The sequence below is a fragment of the Xenopus laevis genome, chromosome 9_10L (assembly GCF_017654675.1).
Source record: "Xenopus laevis strain J_2021 chromosome 9_10L, Xenopus_laevis_v10.1, whole genome shotgun sequence".
NCBI lineage: Eukaryota > Metazoa > Chordata > Amphibia > Anura > Pipidae > Xenopus > Xenopus laevis.
The window spans coordinates 88,486,296-88,505,707 of NC_054387.1; the positions used below are offsets into that span (position 1 = coordinate 88,486,296).

General features: G+C 37.6%; 1 protein-coding gene across 2 annotated transcripts; it reads left to right on the forward strand.

The window, feature by feature from the left end:
• Positions 1-113: 113 nt before the first annotated feature.
• On the forward strand, positions 114-17,802 carry flacc1.L (flagellum associated containing coiled-coil domains 1 L homeolog). 2 transcript variants are annotated; one of them, XM_018236136.2, is made up of 15 exons: positions 114-282; positions 973-1,201; positions 6,185-6,248; positions 7,461-7,594; positions 8,197-8,268; positions 10,152-10,245; positions 10,668-10,729; positions 11,824-11,921; positions 12,101-12,153; positions 12,906-13,005; positions 13,480-13,583; positions 15,115-15,177; positions 16,071-16,160; positions 16,823-16,932; positions 17,584-17,802. In XM_018236136.2, the coding sequence occupies exons 2-15, from the start codon at positions 984-986 to the stop codon at positions 17,672-17,674; spliced, it is 1,353 nt and encodes a 450-aa protein (XP_018091625.1). In that variant the 5' UTR covers positions 114-282; positions 973-983; the 3' UTR covers positions 17,675-17,802. The 2 variants fall into 2 exon arrangements, with proteins under 2 accessions (XP_018091625.1, XP_018091626.1); XM_018236137.2 differs by having other exon boundaries at positions 115-282; positions 6,185-6,242.
• Positions 17,803-19,412: the final 1,610 nt, after the last annotated feature.

Sequence of the window (19,412 nt, forward strand, 5' to 3'; positions counted from 1 at the left end):
ATGTCAAGGCAGGGATTCATGTGAATCTCTGTAGCAAAACTTAATAAAGGTGTTATATATGTTTATAATATTATCCCATAGGAGCAAGTGCCTTGGCTTTAAAGACAAAAGCAATCAGTAAACAGCCTGCCCTGGGTGTGTCTGTGTGTCCAGCCGATTGAGGCCATATTGTTTCCATGGTGCCAGGGCAACACTAGCTCCTGCCTGCTGAGGGAATCACAATTTGAAAGCCAAAGATTGTTCACTGAACATTACCAACTGCAAAATGTGATTTCAGTTAAGGTAAGTACAGTCTGTTTTTTGTTTTTTTCAGTATGGAGCGGAGATGATTATGGCAAAGATTTAAGAAAGGGAGACTGTGTGATATATTTAAATATATTTGAATAGGCAGAGCACACTCAGATCCTAAAGGTCTGAGACTTTACTCTAGCTTTATATTGGGAGGTTGTGCTGGAACACATATAGTGAAATATATATCAAAAGGGACTGTATAGCCCTTGTTAATCTAATTAAAATAAAATTGATGTTTTTTGTTAATTATTGAGCTAAACAGGGAAATTGAAGCTACACTATATGTGGTCATTGTTATTGCCGAGAAAATCGACCTGCATAATGAACTAACAAAACAGTCACAACAAAGGGGCAAGGGAGCGGGGTGTATACTGGTAATCTAATTATCTACCTCATAAGGAACAAACATGGAGTCGTTTCAAGTTCCTGTCCTATTATATCCCTGGGCAAAAAGTATGTGCAGCACAAGCCCTATTCATTGCACCTGTTGAAAAAGGGGGGGGGGGTATTACAGCTCCCTGTGTAGGTTAGCAAGACCTAGTGGATTTAGCAAAGGACAAATTCAAGTTTACCAGATAAGGATCACAACAAACCATGCTGAGCAGTAAATGAGTTGCTTTGAAATGTACTACAAAAAACGTTATAATAATTTATTGATAATTTATCATACGTTACCTGCAGTACCACTGCCAATGAAGATGGCGTCCGATTCACATGCAGGGCTACAGCTGAGCTATTCATTCACTCCTTTACCCCATTCACTGAAGCAGAACCATGGAATAACAGGTTCACATGCCCAAGCTGGCACCAGGAGCTGCAATAAGAATCCCGTCAACTCAAGGGAGCCTCCTGGCCTGAGGAATGAATTGCAGTTCAGAGAAAAGCCACTTGCGAATACGAAAAGACCAAGGTAAATTCCCTATTGTATCTTCTTTTCGACACAAATGACTGTCCACATGGGTGACTGATGCTGGGACAAACTACAGTATAAGAGTAGGGTGCTTCATTTTTTTTTTTTTTTTTATAGTATAGTTCTTATATATTCAGTTGTGATGATTCAGTTTTAGCTATGCATTGTACATTTCTTTAGGCCAAAGTGCTCATCTAGTAAAGCAGGACTAATCAGCATGTTTCTACCTACAATGCAGGGTTTTGCCCAGAAGTGATGCACTGTCCCCACTGACCCCTCAACCACATAATTTAAACATTGCAATCTAGAGAGTGCTTGGGGCCCTGTACTTACTGTATTTACATATACCTCTGATTGCTACAGATCCCAATGTGGATGGATTTGCTGTGGACTATTTATGACACAAACACAAGTTCTCAAGAAACAAACAACATATCGCAAAGTCGCCCCGAAGTTTCCTCCAGAGGCAACTTCAGGCAACTTTGCGATATGTTGGTTTTACTGCCAGTAGGGTTGCCACCTTTTCTGAAAAAAAAATACCCGCCTTACAATATATTAATCTTTTTTTCCGTATTAATAACGTTGGAGTCAACCATAATTTTTACCGGCCAGACCTGTAAAATACCGGCCAGGTGGCAACCCTAACTGCCAGTGTTTTTAGTTATTTCCAATGGAGATGCATTTCAGGAGATTTGTCTCTCGCAGTCTTGCATAAATAATTGCAGGTGACAAATCTCACCGATGGCCATTGCCAAATAAAGGGCAAACTTTGTACAACCTATTTGAGACAGTCATGTGGCTTAAATAATATTTTTTGAGATATCTGTGGAGGACAGTACTTTTTTCCTTTCTGTCTATTCTACCTCTGCTGGCCAGCACAAACAAAAACAATTGCCTTCTTAATCTCTTTTCATTACTTCTCATGTCTGTCCTACACCATTCTCAGCAATGAAACACATTTCTTGTCCTGTGTCCAACATGACAACAACATGGTTAAAAGCCATGTGGGAACCTACTGTTTGTAGATCTGAAATGCTAAAGAATTTAAACATTAGTTCTCTTAGGTATAAAAACCCTTAATTTGCCACTAAGATTTGCAACACAATTTTGGATGTACGAGTGCAAACTTTAGTAAACATTTAAAGTTTAAAATAGTAAATTTGGGAAAATTTGGAACGCCTGGTTGGGTGCAGATCGGACACCTTGAATCACTTGCCTTTGCTTTACAGTAGGCATCATGGGACTATGCTTGCAGGGAGTGATGACCTTAGGCCTCTGAGTGTACAAGGATAAATGACGACCGCAGTGCTTACTATAATAAAGGATTGTTTATTTTGGATTGTTCACACAAACAGATCTGCTGAATATGAGACCCATCCCTTCTTTTCTCTTCCTTCACTCTCTTCTTCTCTTTTCTCTTTTTTCTCTCTTCGGTGACTTCCGAAGTCTGGTCTCTCTTGGGACCTTTCCTCTTCTTTTCTCTGTTAATGGATGTTTAAATTCAATAAAGAGAATCTTTTAAAAAAAAGTTTAAAATAGTTTTTACCTTAGTTTTCCAGTTGTTCAGTTTGCTCTGGGTTTGATGAAACACAAAGGTGTGCCCTAAGCAGCCGTGCACAGGTATTAGCATAGCTTGTAACTTAAACTTTGTTTAAATGCAAGTTTATGTGGTATTCTGCACAGATTCTTGTGTACATGTATTGTAAATTGTAGTTATTATTGAAATTGAATATTTGTAAATAGTCATTACAGCATCAAAATTGCCGGCATAAGCAATAAATAATCCCAGCACAATCACTGCTGGTTTAGGTGCATCTCTGCACAAATTGGTAAATATATGCAGTGGTGTGAAAAACTATTTGCCCCCTTCCTGATTTCTTTTGCATGTTTGTCACACTTAAATGTTTCTGCTCATCAAAAACCGTTAACTATTAGTCAAAGATAACATAATTGAACACAAAATGCAGTTTTTAAATGAAGGTTTACGTTATTAAGGGAGAAAAAAAACTCCAAATCTACATGGGCCTGTGTGAAAAAGTGATTGCCCCCCTTGTTAAAAAATAACTTAACTGTGGTTTATCACACCTGAGTTCAATTTCAAAGGTTATAAAGCCATTTCTAAAGCTTTGGGACTCCAGCGAACCACAGTGAGAGCCATTATCCACAAATGGCAAAAACATGGAACAGTGGTGAACCTTCCCAGGAGTGGCCGGCCGACCAAAATTACCCCAAGAGCGCAGAGACAACTCATCCGAGAGGCCACAAAAGACCCCAGGACAACATCTAAAGAACTGCAGGCCTCACTTGCCTCAATTAAGGTCAGTGTTCACGACTCCACCATAAGAAAGAGACTGGGCAAAAACTGCCTGCATGGCAGATTTCCAAGGCGCAAACCACTTTTAAGCAAAAAGAACATTAAGGCTCGTCTCAATTTTGCTAAAAAAACATCTCAATGATTGCCAAGACTTTTGGGAAAATACCTTGTGGACCGACGAGATAAAAGTTGAACTTTTTGGAAGGTGCGCGTCAAGTTACATCTGGCGTAAAAGTAACACAGCATTTCAGAAAAAGAACATCATACCAACAGTAAAATATGGTGGTGGTAGTGTGATGGTCTGGGGTTGTTTTGCTGCTTCAGGACCTGGAAGACTTGCTGTGATAGATGGAACCATGAATTCTACTGTCTACCAAAAAATCCTGAAGGAGAATGTCCGGCCATCTGTTCGTCAACTCAAGCTGAAGCGATCTTGGGTGCTGCAGCAGGACAATGACCCAAAACACACCAGCAAATCCACCTCTGAATGGCTGAAGAAAAACAAAATGAAGACTTTGGAGTGGCCTAGTCAAAGTCCTGACCTGAATCCTATTGAGATGTTGTGGCATGACCTTAAAAAGGCGGTTCATGCTAGAAAACCCTCAAATAAAGCTGAATTACAACAATTCTGCAAAGATGAGTGGGCCAAAATTCCTCCAGAGCGCTGTAAAAGACTCGTTGCAAGTTATCGCAAACGCTTGATTGCAGTTATTGCTGCTAAGGGTGGCCCAACCAGTTATTAGGTTCAGGGGGCAATTACTTTTTCACACAGATTTGGATTTCTTTTCTCCCTAAATAATAAAAACCCTCATTTAAAAACTGCATTTTGTGTTTACTTGTGTTATCTTTGACTAATAGTTAAATGTGTTTGATTATCAGAAACATTTTGTGTGACAAACATGCAAAAGAATAAGAAATCAGGAAGGGGGCAAATAGTTTTATATTTCAGTTATTCTAACATAATCCTTGAAGGGATACATTTTTTTTTCAAAACACATCAGTTAATAGTGATGCTCCGGCAGAATTCTGCACTGAAATCCGTTTCTCAAAAGAGCAAACAGATTTTTTTATGTTCAATTTTGAAATCTGACATGAGGCTAGACATATTGTCAATTTCCCAGCTGCCCCCAGTCATGTGACTTGTGCTCTGATAAACTTCAGTCACTCTTTAATGCTGTACTGCAAGTCGGCGTGATATCACCCTCCTCCCTTTCCCCCCAGAAGCCTAACAAAAGAACAATGGGAATGTAACCAGATAACAGCTCCCTAACACAATATATAACAGCTCCCTGGTAGATCTAAGAACAGCACTCAATAGTAAAATCCAGGTCCCACTGAGACACATTCAGTTACATTGAGTAGGAGAAACAACAGCCTGTCAGAAAGCAGTTCCGTCCTAAAGTTCTGGCTCTTTCTGAAAGCACATGACCAGGCAAAATGACCTGAGATGGCTGCCTACACACCTATATTTTATACTGTAGAGTGAATTATTTGCAATGTTAACAGAAATTCAGAGATAAAAACTACATCATAAAATGACAGAATCCCTTTAAAGACTTGTGGCTTTCATAGTGCAAATGTGTATGTTTGACTTATATGTGTCAATATTTAATGCTACTGAATATGCAGTATTACTTTTTTTTTTTTTTTTACAATAGAGTAAAAGTACATGTGGGAAGGACAAACAATGCCACAAATATACAGAGTTATAAAGATGACATGCCGTGAGCTAAGAGAGATAGGTGAAGAGGGCCCCTGGCTAAAAAAGCTTATAGTCATTTAAAGGGCACCTATCATCGAAAATGTTTCCAAGAAAATGTCTATTCCAGCTGCACCCCCCCCCCCTCCATTTCAGGGTCACACAGACGTGCATAATGAGAGCTCACAAGAGGCATCTTTTGCAAACATAGTATTGTTTCCCTCAGGCTTTTTTAGACAACACCTCCAGTGGGTGTAGCAATTATTTTCTATGATGGGTGCCCTTCAAGAGGACAGGCAAGTTAATGAATGACTGATAAAAACACATCTCCAGGCACAATGCCAGGAAACTGCACCCTGACTGTTAGACACACAGGCGACGCCAACTTTGTTTTCTTAACAGACAGTGTCCAAAAGTACAACATGTCACAGCATTTCTCATTTTGTATAATATTTAAGGCCTGTAAATCTTCTTCTAGAGGTCATTGTGATGTAACTGGGAATCATGTCATATACAGTTTTATACGTGTCACTGTTTTTTTTTTTTTTAATGGATGCTAGGATCTGAGTTTCAGGTTTCCTGCTCAGTGTGTGTCTAAGGGATTCACAAATCCACTGTTACAGAAGAATACAATATTTCTTTGCTCTAGGACATCTCCTGCTGTATTCAGAGACCAAGGGAGAGACCTGCTCTTCACTAAGCCCCTTTCCAGCACCAAGTATTGCTAAATATGTTTCATTGGGCAGACTAGATGGAACTCTTGGTTCTTTTCTGCTGACACATTTTCTGTTTCACTACTAAACTTTCATTTACAAAGACTTGTGTATTTTGCATGATACCTGTGCATGGTTAATGTGAAGGTATGGAACTTTTTGGTGCTGACATACTAAACATTTACACCAACTCAACTTCGTCAAACGTATAAATCAATTTATTTAGAATTGCTAAGACTTCTGTTTTCTTTGTACAGAAAGTGTGGATCTGCAAGACCTACTGAATCCAAAATGCTCAACAGGGAGAACAATAAAGTTAGTGTAAGCTTCTTCTGTATTGACTTATACTAGAGTGTGGTAATGCACAGAGGAACACATTTCATATGTGATGAACCCGGTTTGTGGTGAATTCCCTTTTTAACCCTGAGATTCGATCGAGCACACCAGTGCTCTATTTCCATATGGAACCTTGAGCTCTATGGTAATAATAGGATGATTACATTTTCTACCTAGTCTTATTTTTTTGTAATGCTCACAATAGCACAGTAATATCAGATTTCTGTTATTGAATTATATCCAGGGATACTGCCAAGGTGGCAATAAAACATGTTGGTATAAGACCTTAAACTGAGGGTCCCCAAAACTTTTTTATCTGTGAGCCACCTTCAAATGTAAAGAGTACAGTAGAAACACAAGCATGAAAAAGGTTCCTAAGGATGCCAAATAAGGGCTGTGATTGGCTATTTGGTAGCCCCTATATAAATTGGCAGCCTACAGGAGGTTTTGTTTGGCAGTACACCTGGTTTTTATGCAACCAAAACAAGCCTGGAATTCATAATTAGGCCCCTGGTTTGAGTCCACTGAGAGTAACATACATCCAAGGTGTTGGTGAACAACATGTTTAGCGTGAGCCACTGGTTGGGAATCACTACATTTGACTAATTCATTCAACTGAATCTTCTTGGCCACCGTGTACTAACCTATAATACCCAAGGAGCCATGTTGTATGAAATACACCCACAAAATGTTTCAGTGATCACTCAACAATTATGCAATTCTTTCCCAAAATCTTGTGCCCGTTACTCATGGTCCACTCATTGGATTACAGAATTTTAGTATACAGCACCTTAAAAAGCCTTTATTTTTAGAACATATGTCTTTTGATCTGTGACAATTGCAACATTTCTGGCCTGAAGGGTCGGGACCAGGCCAGAAATGTTGCAACCGACACAGATCAAAAGATATATGTTCTAAAAATAAAGGCTTTTTAATGTCATTCTTCAGCAGTGCTGTGTTGTATACTATACTATACTATACTATGTTGTATACTAAAATTCTGTAATCTAGTTTGATGTACTAACAGAGTTCAATAAATGGGTTGCCACCTTCCAGAAAATTTTAAGAAATAAAACTTTCAAATGGCTAATGACTAACAAGCACAAGAGTGTGAGACCTGTATATTAAGCCGAGAAACCCCTCTGATTATATTATAAAAAAAATTTCAATGTTCATTTAACACTTGTATCTTTCTAGTGTGGTAAGGAGTATCTGCTCATATCACCAGGATACACAATGATCCGCTCAAAGGATCATATTGAAGTCATGCTGGAGGAAAGGCTCTTTAGAGACACTTTATCTGCAGGCATCAAGTCTCCTCCAGCGACCAGGTAATTCATAGGTAAAACGCAAGATTCGGGCAACATGCTTGGATGCAGGCAGCTAAACCAGAACAACTGGTTTATATGTTGCCTTATTAATATATTAGTTTGAAATGACTACCTGTAAGCCAGGATGGTTAGGGAAATTTACACTGTAATGTGCTGAAAGTGTTGAATTCCAGCACGTACATGTTTTGCAATGTTGTGTGTGTGGGGAAATTCCACTGACTTTACTGAAGAGTAGCTCACAGTGACAACATTATCTGGAAAGTGTTAAGCATTTATTACTTACATTTAAAATGTCTGAGACTAAGTAATGTATTATTGACTATATGGAGGGTAATGGTGCATGGGGCTGTTTCAGGTGCTTAAATGTCAGTACAAAGACATGGCATTAAAATGGCCAAAGCAAAGTGACCCGAAAGACTCACAAACATTTGACATGTGCGCGTGCCAACTGCTTAAAAATGTGATGCTCAAAGTGCCTTTTGTGCCATTACCCCGCATAAGTTAGTGACCGTTCTTCTCCTTTCTTTTGTTAGTGTAATGCAATAATTATATGCAAGTAAGAAGCCGGGACACATACCAATGCCTCATTGTTTCCTCCGCAGACAAACTGAAGAAGGAAGTAGCCGAGGAAGAGAACGAACAGTTAAGAAGAAAGATTCTTGGCTGATGAATAGGTAACTAGTCATTATAACAACATAATACACAAGAGTCATGAATATCTTGTAAATGATATCCATATAAACGGTGCTTAGTGATGTCATCGGTTATAATCTGAGCTTAGTGATGTCATTTCTGTCACATGACTCCCTGAAACTTGTGTATTATAATAAATAAATGTATTTAATATTTGTTGCGTATGTTGCAAAATATGAAGATATTAGTCATCTCAGACCTGTAAATAAGCACTTGGCCTTCGGCATTGTGTTTTTATATGGTCATGGAACTCCTTGGTTACTTATAATATCCTTATATTTTGCAAGAAGTGGTACTTTATTCAATATAATATTGATAATAAACCTTATTACATCATCTATGGGTATAAAAAATGGCCCTATGCGTTATTTACTTATGGCAGACGCAGTGTGCAAAATGCACTATTGAACACTATTTTTTACCAACAATTCAGCATTTCCCCCCCAGAATTATGTTGTGTCTGACACAGTTGCAGCAGATGCATTTATTCTAATGCAATTGCCCCTGGGCTTTGATGTTAATGGCGTGCATTGTGCTCACAATTTTCTGAATCCGCTTGTAAGTCTTACCAGAAATGTAAAACCAGTCGCTGGTAAAAGACTTTTCATATTTTCATACAGTTTGCCCCCGATAGCAGACAGTCAAGTAGCTGTTGTGGGATAGGTATGAAAACCATGAAGAAGCTGGTCACTAGCTATCAATTAATGGAAAATCCAACCCTAATAATAAAGCAGCAATGCAAACATCTGTGTTTCTATGTAATTTGTATATTTGAAGTATACACCTGTCTATTGCATAGCACTGTGGAAGATGTTTTTGTGCTTTATAAACACATATTAAAAAATAATACACTAAATAAAAATTTTAATGGAAAATCAAAAAATGACCAAAAGACCAGTTGCAGTGGATGTGATCCTTACTTCCACCTAAATGTTTATTTAAAGGCAAACTTCTACTACAACAAGCTTTCATTAAAAACACGAATCTAACATATCACTGTATTTAAGAAGGGTGTTTGTGGCATCCAATTACCTTAAAGGTCCAACTTTTTTGGAATTAGTGAACCAGATTAGCCCCTGGTCTGGCCAATGCATGGAAACCTTTAATCAATATAAAACATATATCAAGGCCGCATACTGTCTATGGGTGAGCACCATGCCAAGATTCAAATAATACTGGGAAAATAATCAAATAGATATGCACGCGTTTCGCACTGTTGTGGTGTTTGTTCACTAATTACTGCTTAGTGAGTAACCGTAAATATCTATTTGAATCCTTTAATCATCAAGCATTTTTGGACCATTCATCACATGACTATTTATCCACATTCTATGTTGCCCTTAACTTTTTTAAAGGGAACGCAGCCATCATTTTTCTGTAAGTCTCACGTCCCTTTACCCCATTACAGCGCATCTATTGATGCAAGCCATTGTGTGAACCCTGGATATACCGCCTTCCATTGCAGGCATTTTCACACAGTTGCATGGTTTTACTGACATGATTGCTGCTATTTAAATGCACTGTAATGGCAGGGATCAACTAGCAGTTAGGCAGATAAAAAAAAAAAAGGTTGAACTTGATGGACGTGAGTCTTTTTTTGAACCTTACTTACTATGTTACTATGTATAAAGTTGCAGAATGTAAAAGGTTAATAACTAAGACCAATTTCAGATTTATAAAATGTAATCTTTAACCTAACAAATGTAGGTGTATGTCCCTTTGTGAACACTTTGGCTATATTTCCAAGCTATACACACCCACAAAGCTGCAGGCGTTGATAAGAAGAGCTGATGCATACATGGGGAATTCTTAAGAATTTCAAGCACAGATTTTTGATAAGCAGTAATTCATATTTAATTCTTAGGCAAGATATTGTGGAAGATTTGCAGGAACAAATCGCCAAACTAACCTCACTACTGGATCAAGAGACAAAAGAGCACAGAAACACAGAGATTAGGGTGAGTGAACATGTTAAGCAACCGTGTACTCGTGCCTGGAGACATAGTAAGAACAAAGTAGCTGAAGGACCACTCTCTCTCTATATAAAATCAAATAAAAGGAAAGTGTTTGTTGGCACAAAAGGGCACTGTCATAGGCTATGATAATAATTAAAGGCACGAGTATGGGGGCCTCCCAATGACCTGCTCGACTGATATCTCACTAAAAATTTGGCAGGTTAGAAAGTCCTACATGACAAGGACAGTGACACGGTGTCCTCATCATTGAGAAAGCACTCACCATTACATGTTCAGAGTTACTCAGCATTAAATGTCGTACAGGCTTGGATGTCTGTGATGATTAAGTGCAGCAATACAGTCAGTATGAATTCTTACTTTGTTCCACTTGCATTGGACTAACCTGTAGCTGATATTTTCTTCAGCTGAATAAGGAGATAGAGGAGATGGCTACTCAGCTGCAGAAGAAGAACGAGGAAGACATTCGGTAAATATTTCTAAATACATCTAATATTCATGAACTCAATAAATGCCAGTTCTAGTTTCATGTATTTAATGTATATATTGCAATTGTGCTCACTGCACTAGCGATCCTTCCCATCCTTTTCCCTGTCAGTTGCAGAATATGTAAACTCCTGGTGGGCAGAAATGCTCTGTTTTTACCTATCGCAGAGGCGCAATTGCAAGAGTGCTATGGATCACTCCTTAATGCTCAATTACAGAGCACTTTAACCCCTGGGAATGCTGCTCAACACTGAATGGTGATTCAAAAATCTGTCACTCAGCGCAGAGAGCAGTGTTAGTTGGTCATATGGGATGCGGATAACCTCCATGTCTGATCGACGCTCCAAAAAGGTGTTCAAAGCCTGTGACTAGTTACACAATGCAGGATGCAGTGAGCAAAGAGCAATAAAATGGTGCACAGCATTCTCATGGAACTATCCCCAACATAACAAGTACATTTATAACATCAATATCCAATTTATTTAATCAGATTTACATTAGAGAATACAGGGTGAGATTGTATAGCTTTCCAAATCAAGTGCTATTGCGTGTAATCACTTAACGAGATTTTGTTGGATTAACCTATTAATCTATTTTTCCAAAGTCTGACATCTATTCAGCCCAAAAACAAAGCTGAACCAGTGCAGGGTTTAATCACATTAAAGACATTGCAGACAATAGAGACAGGCACAAACCGGATGACATAAAATGTGGGTAAAAAAAAGTAGCTAGAGTAAGGCCACACTGGGCGTTTTGGGAAGATTTGGTCGCCTGGCGACTAATCGCCTCATCTCCCCAAACGCCTTCCCTCACTCTGCACTCTCTGTAATAATAAAACAGTTCCTTGTACATGAACCAAACTAAGATATAATTAATTCTTATTGGAAGTAAAACCAGCCTATTGAGTTTATTTAATGTTTACATGATTTTCTAGTAGCCTTAAGGTATGAAGATCCAAATTACGGAAAACCCATTATCCGGAAAACCCCAGGTCCCAAGCATTCATACCTGTACATAGATATGAAAATCCATTTATAGCACATGACGTTGTTACTGAATTTCTTTTTACCTGTGCAGGATTCTCCAGCAGAAGTATTCTAATGATCTGCAAGCTCTTCAGGAACAAAGCAACTCCAGACTAGCTCAGGAAAAGGCAGATGCTGAGCAGAGGTTAGGTAGGTTTCATATCTTCTTTATCTTTAAAGATTTTACTCTTTTACTCTTCCTTTCGGGTGCTTTAAGTTGTCATTGTCATCATTCTATAGCTCACAATTTACATATATCCATAATACATTTTCTAATGGTATTACTGATGTTATGTTCTTTTTGTATTCAACGTGTTGTCTTTGTACAGAGGAGCTGCAGAAGGACTATGATTTCCTGAAAGGATCCTTTAGTACTTATAAGGTAAAGATATGCCAAATATTTTCTACAGCGCGAAGCAACCTGCCATCCTGTACCTTGTGCCCATCATCAGAGCTCAGAGGCATAAGCATCCATGGTGGGGATCATTTAATAAGCTCTCAGACATTTTTCCACCTGCATATTTTAAAATAGGTGCTATGTCCCATAGCCCAGTTGGCAGAGGATCACAGCAACTGCCATTTCTCTGTCTTGATAACATTGCACTACTAAGTATATGACTTTGTTTCTTTTCACCCAGAGGCAGAATGATGCACATAAACTAGGGTCCAGGGTCCCACTGGCCAACCAGGGTACCAGGGAAAATCCTGATGTGCCCAATCCCATTGGCTCTTGTGCTAGTCCTAAAGGCAGGTAGTTCCTGTCCCTCACTCACCGCATGTAGTTTCCACACCTAATCCTTTCCCACTGTACATGTATCACGGAGTATATGCAGAGCAGCAGTAGTGTCCAAAAACTTCAACAACAACAGAGGCCTGAAAGATTTCCTTCACATCATATGAGTATATGGAGGGGTCCTTGAGGTCAAGTTCTGAGGTGGGCCTAGGGTTGCCACCTTTTCCAGAAAAAATATTTCTTCCTATATATTTATCTTTTTTCCCTATTAATAACATTGGGATCAAACATCATCTTTACTGGCCAGGCTGGTAAAATACCGGCCAGGTGGCAACCCTATTGGGTGTTGTATTTCATATGCTCAAAACCATATTCTAATGCCGTGTTATTTATTGCCACAGGAAAGCTTATGTGAAGAGATCAATGAATCCTGGGCACAAAAAGAGGTTACGTGGAAAGAAGCATTTGAAGAAGAGAAAGTGAGAGCGCTAAGCAAGCAAAGTAAGGTCTATTGGGATAATTGTTTGAATAAGTCATAGAAAATGTGGCTCTTCTGTAAATACCAGTTAAATAAATGAATCTCTAGTGGCAGAGGGATACTGGCCTGAAAACAGAATCAGACCAATTATCTTGTCCTGGAAGTTAAGGATGTAAGGGAAGAATACACATAGTTGTGTGAGGCTTCTGTATGTGGGAAGAAGCACAGTAGCTGCCAATGTACCTATTCATGTCATTACAATTAGAGAAAAGGTTCTTTTAACCATGTGAAAGGTCACTTAACTGCTCCTATAGTTTTGCAGTTGATACTGTTTAATTTGTTCAACTTAGCAATCATGACCCATTTTTAATATTCTGGGCCTGGGTGATGCCATATATGCAGCATGTTTCATATTTTGATGTTATTGTTCATATATTGAAATATATATACTAAAGCCTCAATCAGACATAAACCATCCCTCCTCTTTTTTTCCCCAGAGCAGGAATTGCGATATCTCTTGGAGAACGAGAAAAAAGAAGTATGGCGTCAAGCCCAGGAAGAACTGCAAATGGTGCAGGAGAGCCACCAAAAGCAAGTCAATGTGAGTGAGCCTCTTATGTTTAAGGGGTTGTTCACCTTTGAGTTCACTTTTAGTATGATCTACAGAATTATATTCTGAGACAATTTGCAATTGGTTTTCATTTTTTATTATTTGTGGTTTTATGGTTTTTGGTTTATTTTGCTTTTTATTGGCTTTGGCTTTTTATCCAGCAGCTCTCCAGTTTGCAATTTCAGCAATCTGGTTGATAGGGTCCAAGTTACCCTAGCAACCATGCACTGATTTGAATGGGAGACTGGAATAAGAATAGGAGAGGACCTGAATAGAAAGATGAGTAATAAAAAGTAGTAATAACAATAAATCTGTAGCCTTACATAGTATTTGTTTTAAGATGGGGTCAATTTGAAAGCTGGAAAGAGTCAGAAGAAGAATGCAAATATATCAAAAACCATAAAAAATAACTAAAAAAATAAACAATGAAGACCAATTGGAAAGTTGATTAGAATTCTATACTAAAGTTAACTTAAAGGTGAACCACCCCTTTAAAATGGATTAATAACAATTGGATTCCTTGGTCAGTCCATGGTAACAGTTACACAACTGAGGGACTGCAGAGCCACAAAGCAGCCTTATACTGTAATAAATATTATTTGTGGAGCTACAAGGTTGTGTGTAAGTGTATGTGTTCTGTTTTTCACTCAGGATGTGTGTTTAACTCTTTACCCACTGAACAGGATCAGAATCCCACATTGTTCTATTGTGAAATGATGGATTCTGGCACTTGAAAGTCCCAGTAAAAAAAGTGCATTTATATTTGTTTTTGGAAGTCCATGAGTGTGTTATTGAATGTCTGTTTGTGAGGGGTGTGAGCAAGGGTGTAAATGAGCGAGTCGGAATGTATAGTGAAAATATGAGGCTTGCGCTCCAATCATGCATGAAAAATACATTTATTATATAGGACACATGGCACAGGCTTTGTGATTTTGTGAGATTTAAAGTCAGTAGAGATCATTTATTAATATTTGGCAGATTTGCCTCCATACATAACACTGTAGCAGCCAATCCGATTCACTTTTAGTATTACACTTTTAGCAAACTGATCAAAGCTGATTGTGAACTGGTCACTAGTGGTAACAGAACAGTAGTACATTACACTTTGATAGTAAATTAACCTGTGAGTAAAGACAAAGTGAGAGATGAATGTGTGTCTATATGAATAACTTTGTGATGTGAGAAGAATCGTGAGCTTGTGAGTGGGTGAGAGAATGATATGAGAACATATGAAAATAAGTGGAGTTAATGAAACTTTATTGATTGTCATATATTACAATGGACTTTTAAGTTTCTAAAGGAAAGGTTTATTTTGCACCTTGGAAAAGTTAAACTGTCGCAGCCTCTCCATGAGTTTTGATTGGCACTCTCCTACAACTACTAGTTATGCCCCGGCTTTATACAGTTTATACAATATAGTAGGAGATGCCCAGAATATCAAGGAAGCTTGTGAGCTCTGCTCATATCCAACTGCTTGTGTTTCCATTTTTAATAAGATAATAAGATATCCTTTCATTCTTAGGAAGTCTGGGGGAAATATAAAGAAGCCAAGCAGGAATTCCACAAGCTGAATATAGTGAAAGAGGTAAGGGAGCAGCCACAGAGGCACCGGGGAGATTTCCCCCACTTGGGAGAATTTCACAAAAAAAAACAAACTGGTTAATTAAAGGGGTTGTTCACCTCTGAGTTAACTATTAGTATGGAGTAGAGAGCAATATTCTGTCACAATTTGCAATTAGTTTTCATTTTTTATTATTTGTGGTTTTTGAGTTATTTAGTTTTTTTATTCAGTAGCTCTCCAGTGTGCAGTTTCAGCAAGCTGCTAGGCTTCTAATTACCCTAGCAACCATGCATTGATATAAATAAGAGACTGGAATATGAAAAGGAGGCCTGAATAGAAATATGAGTAATGAAAAGTAGCAATAAATAATAACAATAAATATGTAGCCTTGCAGAGCATTTGTTTTTTTAGTTCGGGTCAGTGACCCTCATTTGAAAGCCGGAAAGAGTCAGAAGAAGAAGAAGGCAAATAATTAAGAAACTATAACAGACAAACAATGAAGACCAATTGAAGTTGCTTTGAATTGGTTATTCTATAACATACTAAACGTTCAACCATCTCTTTAAGGATAGAGCTATATGTGCATTGAAAAAAATCATATTCGCAAATGCCAGCTCCAACTCACAATCTGCTAAGAATGGGAGCCCCCATAAAGGATGTATTAGACCTACCTATCAATCAAAATCTCACCCAGATTTCTGTATGAAGAGGGATTGAAGAGAGACACATACAGCAAGAGAGGGATAGTGAAGAGTAACTTGATTTATATCAGAAATTAGATTGTATTTATAATAGCTTTTAAACCCAGGTTGTGTATTTCCATTACTGTGGTTAAATAATATATAAGTGTGTGCGTATTATCATATGTAATCTGTATGTATATCAGGTAGATATATATATGTCTGTTTTCTTTAAAGAATTTACAGGCAGAAATCACTGAGAACAAAAGGATCATTTCTTCACAACATCTGGAGGCCCAGAAAGTGCGGCGGGAAAGTGAGATGTTGGTGAGTAACAAATACAGAAAAGTGCAGAGTTAAAAGCATTTCAACTGATCAAATCAGTCCGGTATGCCTTTACCTTCTGATATATATATATATATATATATATATATATATATATATATATATATATATATATATATATATATATATATATAGGATCCATTATACGGAAACCTGTTTCCCAGAAAGTTCTGAATTACAGACAGCCATCTCCCATAGACTTCATTTTATTCAAATAATTCAGATTTTTATTTCTCTGTAATGATTGAACAGTATCTTGTACTTGATCCCAACAAAGATATAATTAATCCTTATTGGAAGCAAAACCAGCCTATTGGGTTTATTTAATGTTTAAATATTTTTAGTAGACGTAAGATTCAATTTACGGAAAGATCCATTATACGAAAACTCCCAGGTCCCATACCTGTATACCAAAACTTTGATATTTGCATTTGAAAAAAGAGACGAGAGTAAAGAGATTCTCTTAGAAATTTAAAGAGGTGGTTATTTTATGAATATATTGGTAAATCGTGATCCATAATCTGTAAGTTATTAATAATTAAGTATAACATTATTGTGCATTGAAAGCTGTTGACATTTGTAATTTTATTTCAATGTTTTTTATTGGGCAATTTTTAAATTTTACAATACATTTGAAATTTTAGAAAAGCCAGCTGGATCATCTGAGAAAACAGTCTCACCTAAGAGCCAGCAAAGTGGAGGCTCAGTTCAAACAAAGAATTATTACTCTGACCAATGAGAACTCAGATTTAAGGCAAGTAGTTCCTAAAGACATTGTTAGATATTAGTTATGTTTTAAACAAACACCTGTTTATCAAAGTTAACCTAGTTAACCATTACATATTAATCCATTGCCTCCAGAAGTAAACTTGTGGCACTTTTAAACAGAAATATCAGCCATAATAGAATTTGGGTAACATTTTTCAGAGCAGACAGGTTAAAAGACCATTCACAACCATTTGATTCTTTATTGTTGACCTCTGTATGTTCACTGTTGGATATACAAGTATATAATCCGGAAACCCATTATCCAGAAAGCTCTGAATTATGGAAAGGGCAATATCACATCGACATTTTAATCAAATCATTCAAATTTTCAAAATGTTCTAATTTTCCGTAACTTGTACTTGATACCAATAATATAACGGATCCTTATTGGATGCAATACAGTCCTATTGGGTTTAATTCATGTTTGAAATGCTGTTTTAGTAGACTTAAAGTATTTATATCCAAATTATGGAAAGACCCCTTATCTGGAAAACCCCAGGTCCCTCTGGATGAAAGGTGCCATAATTGTATATGGTTCTATGTGAGCATTAGCAATTAGAAAAGTGCATTTCCCTTTAATTGTATTGCTAGCACAATGTCCATTCCTTCTCATTCATCTGATGTTTCCATTGAACAGGAGAAGACTCATTACAAAAAGCGAGCAGCTGTTCAATGAAAGAAACAGAGATGATGTGGGGACAATGTATCTGAATACAGCAGGAAACTGAATGAAAGCAAAATGGTCACTCTCACAGAGCAGCGTGGATTATGAGAATCCAAAGGAATGGTGTAATAAAGCAATACTTAGTTATATCACATGTATCATCTGATTATAAAGAAGCAATGTTACTCTGTACTTTTGTGTTTCACTTGTTTTTCCATTGAATGTGCATGTTGGGCTCGTTGCATGTGTGAAGCACAAGGTGCAGGATATTTATTAAACTATGTTATTAAACAATGCTCAAATATCAATCAGACAAATATGGAGAGAGACTGATGCAGGAGCGGACTGGGCTAACCGATCTTTAAAGGAAAATCAAACCCCTTATTGAAAAACCCTACCCCTCTACCCCACATAGACCCCCCTTCCCTAGCTGCTACCCCCGGCAAATGCCCCTAATTTTTTACTTACCCCTCGGTGCAGTAGGGGGGTAGGGTTTTTTTTAAATATGGGGTTTGTTTCTTCTTTAACAGCAGCAGACACCAGCCTCTACATACTGGAAACAACACAGAATAAACCGGTATTGGCTGAGACCCAGAGAGCTTTTGGTATAAAATATATTTTTCTATATATACCAAACAACTGGTGCACTCAAAAAACCAATAGATGGTAAATGCCTGGGTGCTGGTTAAAAAATAGATACATATCAAACAAAGCACATAAACCGCACTCACAGGACTATTTTAGTGCAAAAAAAATCTGTTTATTTCAACGTTTTGGTTCATAACTCAAGCCGTCATCAGTAAGTGACTTCCTACAGACAGCTTGAGTTAACAGCCGAAACGTTGAAATAAACTACGATTTTTCTATATATAGATACATAATCCCAGAATAAATGAGGGGCTTGTGGCCCTACTGATAAAGGAACAATTGCAAGTAACACTGATCTCTTGACTGGATCTAGGGGGAAATAACTGAACCAGAACAAGTAGGAAATAATGATTTAATGAAATGTTATTCCTATTACTATTAGTGATGAGCAAAACTGGGCTGACGTGTATTAGAATCAATGGGAAGGCAAATTAACTTACAGTTAAGGTGTTTTTTTTTTTTTTAGCTCTGCATTAGCACTTTAGTACATATAGTACATACTTAGAAAGCTGCCTTTCCACTATTCTACAGCTGTTCATAGAAAGAAAACTACTCTATTTCCAATTTCTTCCAAATGTGGCACCCAGCCAGATAGACAGGGGGCAGGGTGTTAATATTGGCATTGATGTGCTTTTATTAACTATAAAAAAGCGTTTGGAGAACTGTGGAGTCCCAATAACTGAAGGAGATGTAAGTAAGATGTCCCAATTGCCAGGCTTTCAGTAACTGCATTAAAGGATATTATTTATGTTCTCTGTTAGTATCTTTGTTTGGTTGGTTGGTAACTCCAAAACTGTTTAATAAAAGCTTATAAAAATGTAAGTGCATTAATATTTACTTGGGTGTGTATTCAATCATTAGACCAAGTATTGTCAAATTTGAACTGCTTATTGCTATTGCTTACTGTTTACACAGACAGTACAGTCCCTGACTGTGGACGCCATACTATATTTTACGTTTTTAATTGTATTTTCACGTTCCATCCTTTTTATGTTTAATTTGATGCCTGTGTAGCTGTTATGAAGTTTCACTGTATTGATATACAGCAGGGCATTTACTACATGCAGAGCAAAGTGCAAACAATTGGCACAAGCCTCGATTTTTAAAAAAATTTGCACCGTGCCCTGCTGCAAGGAAACATTTTAGGAAAACTG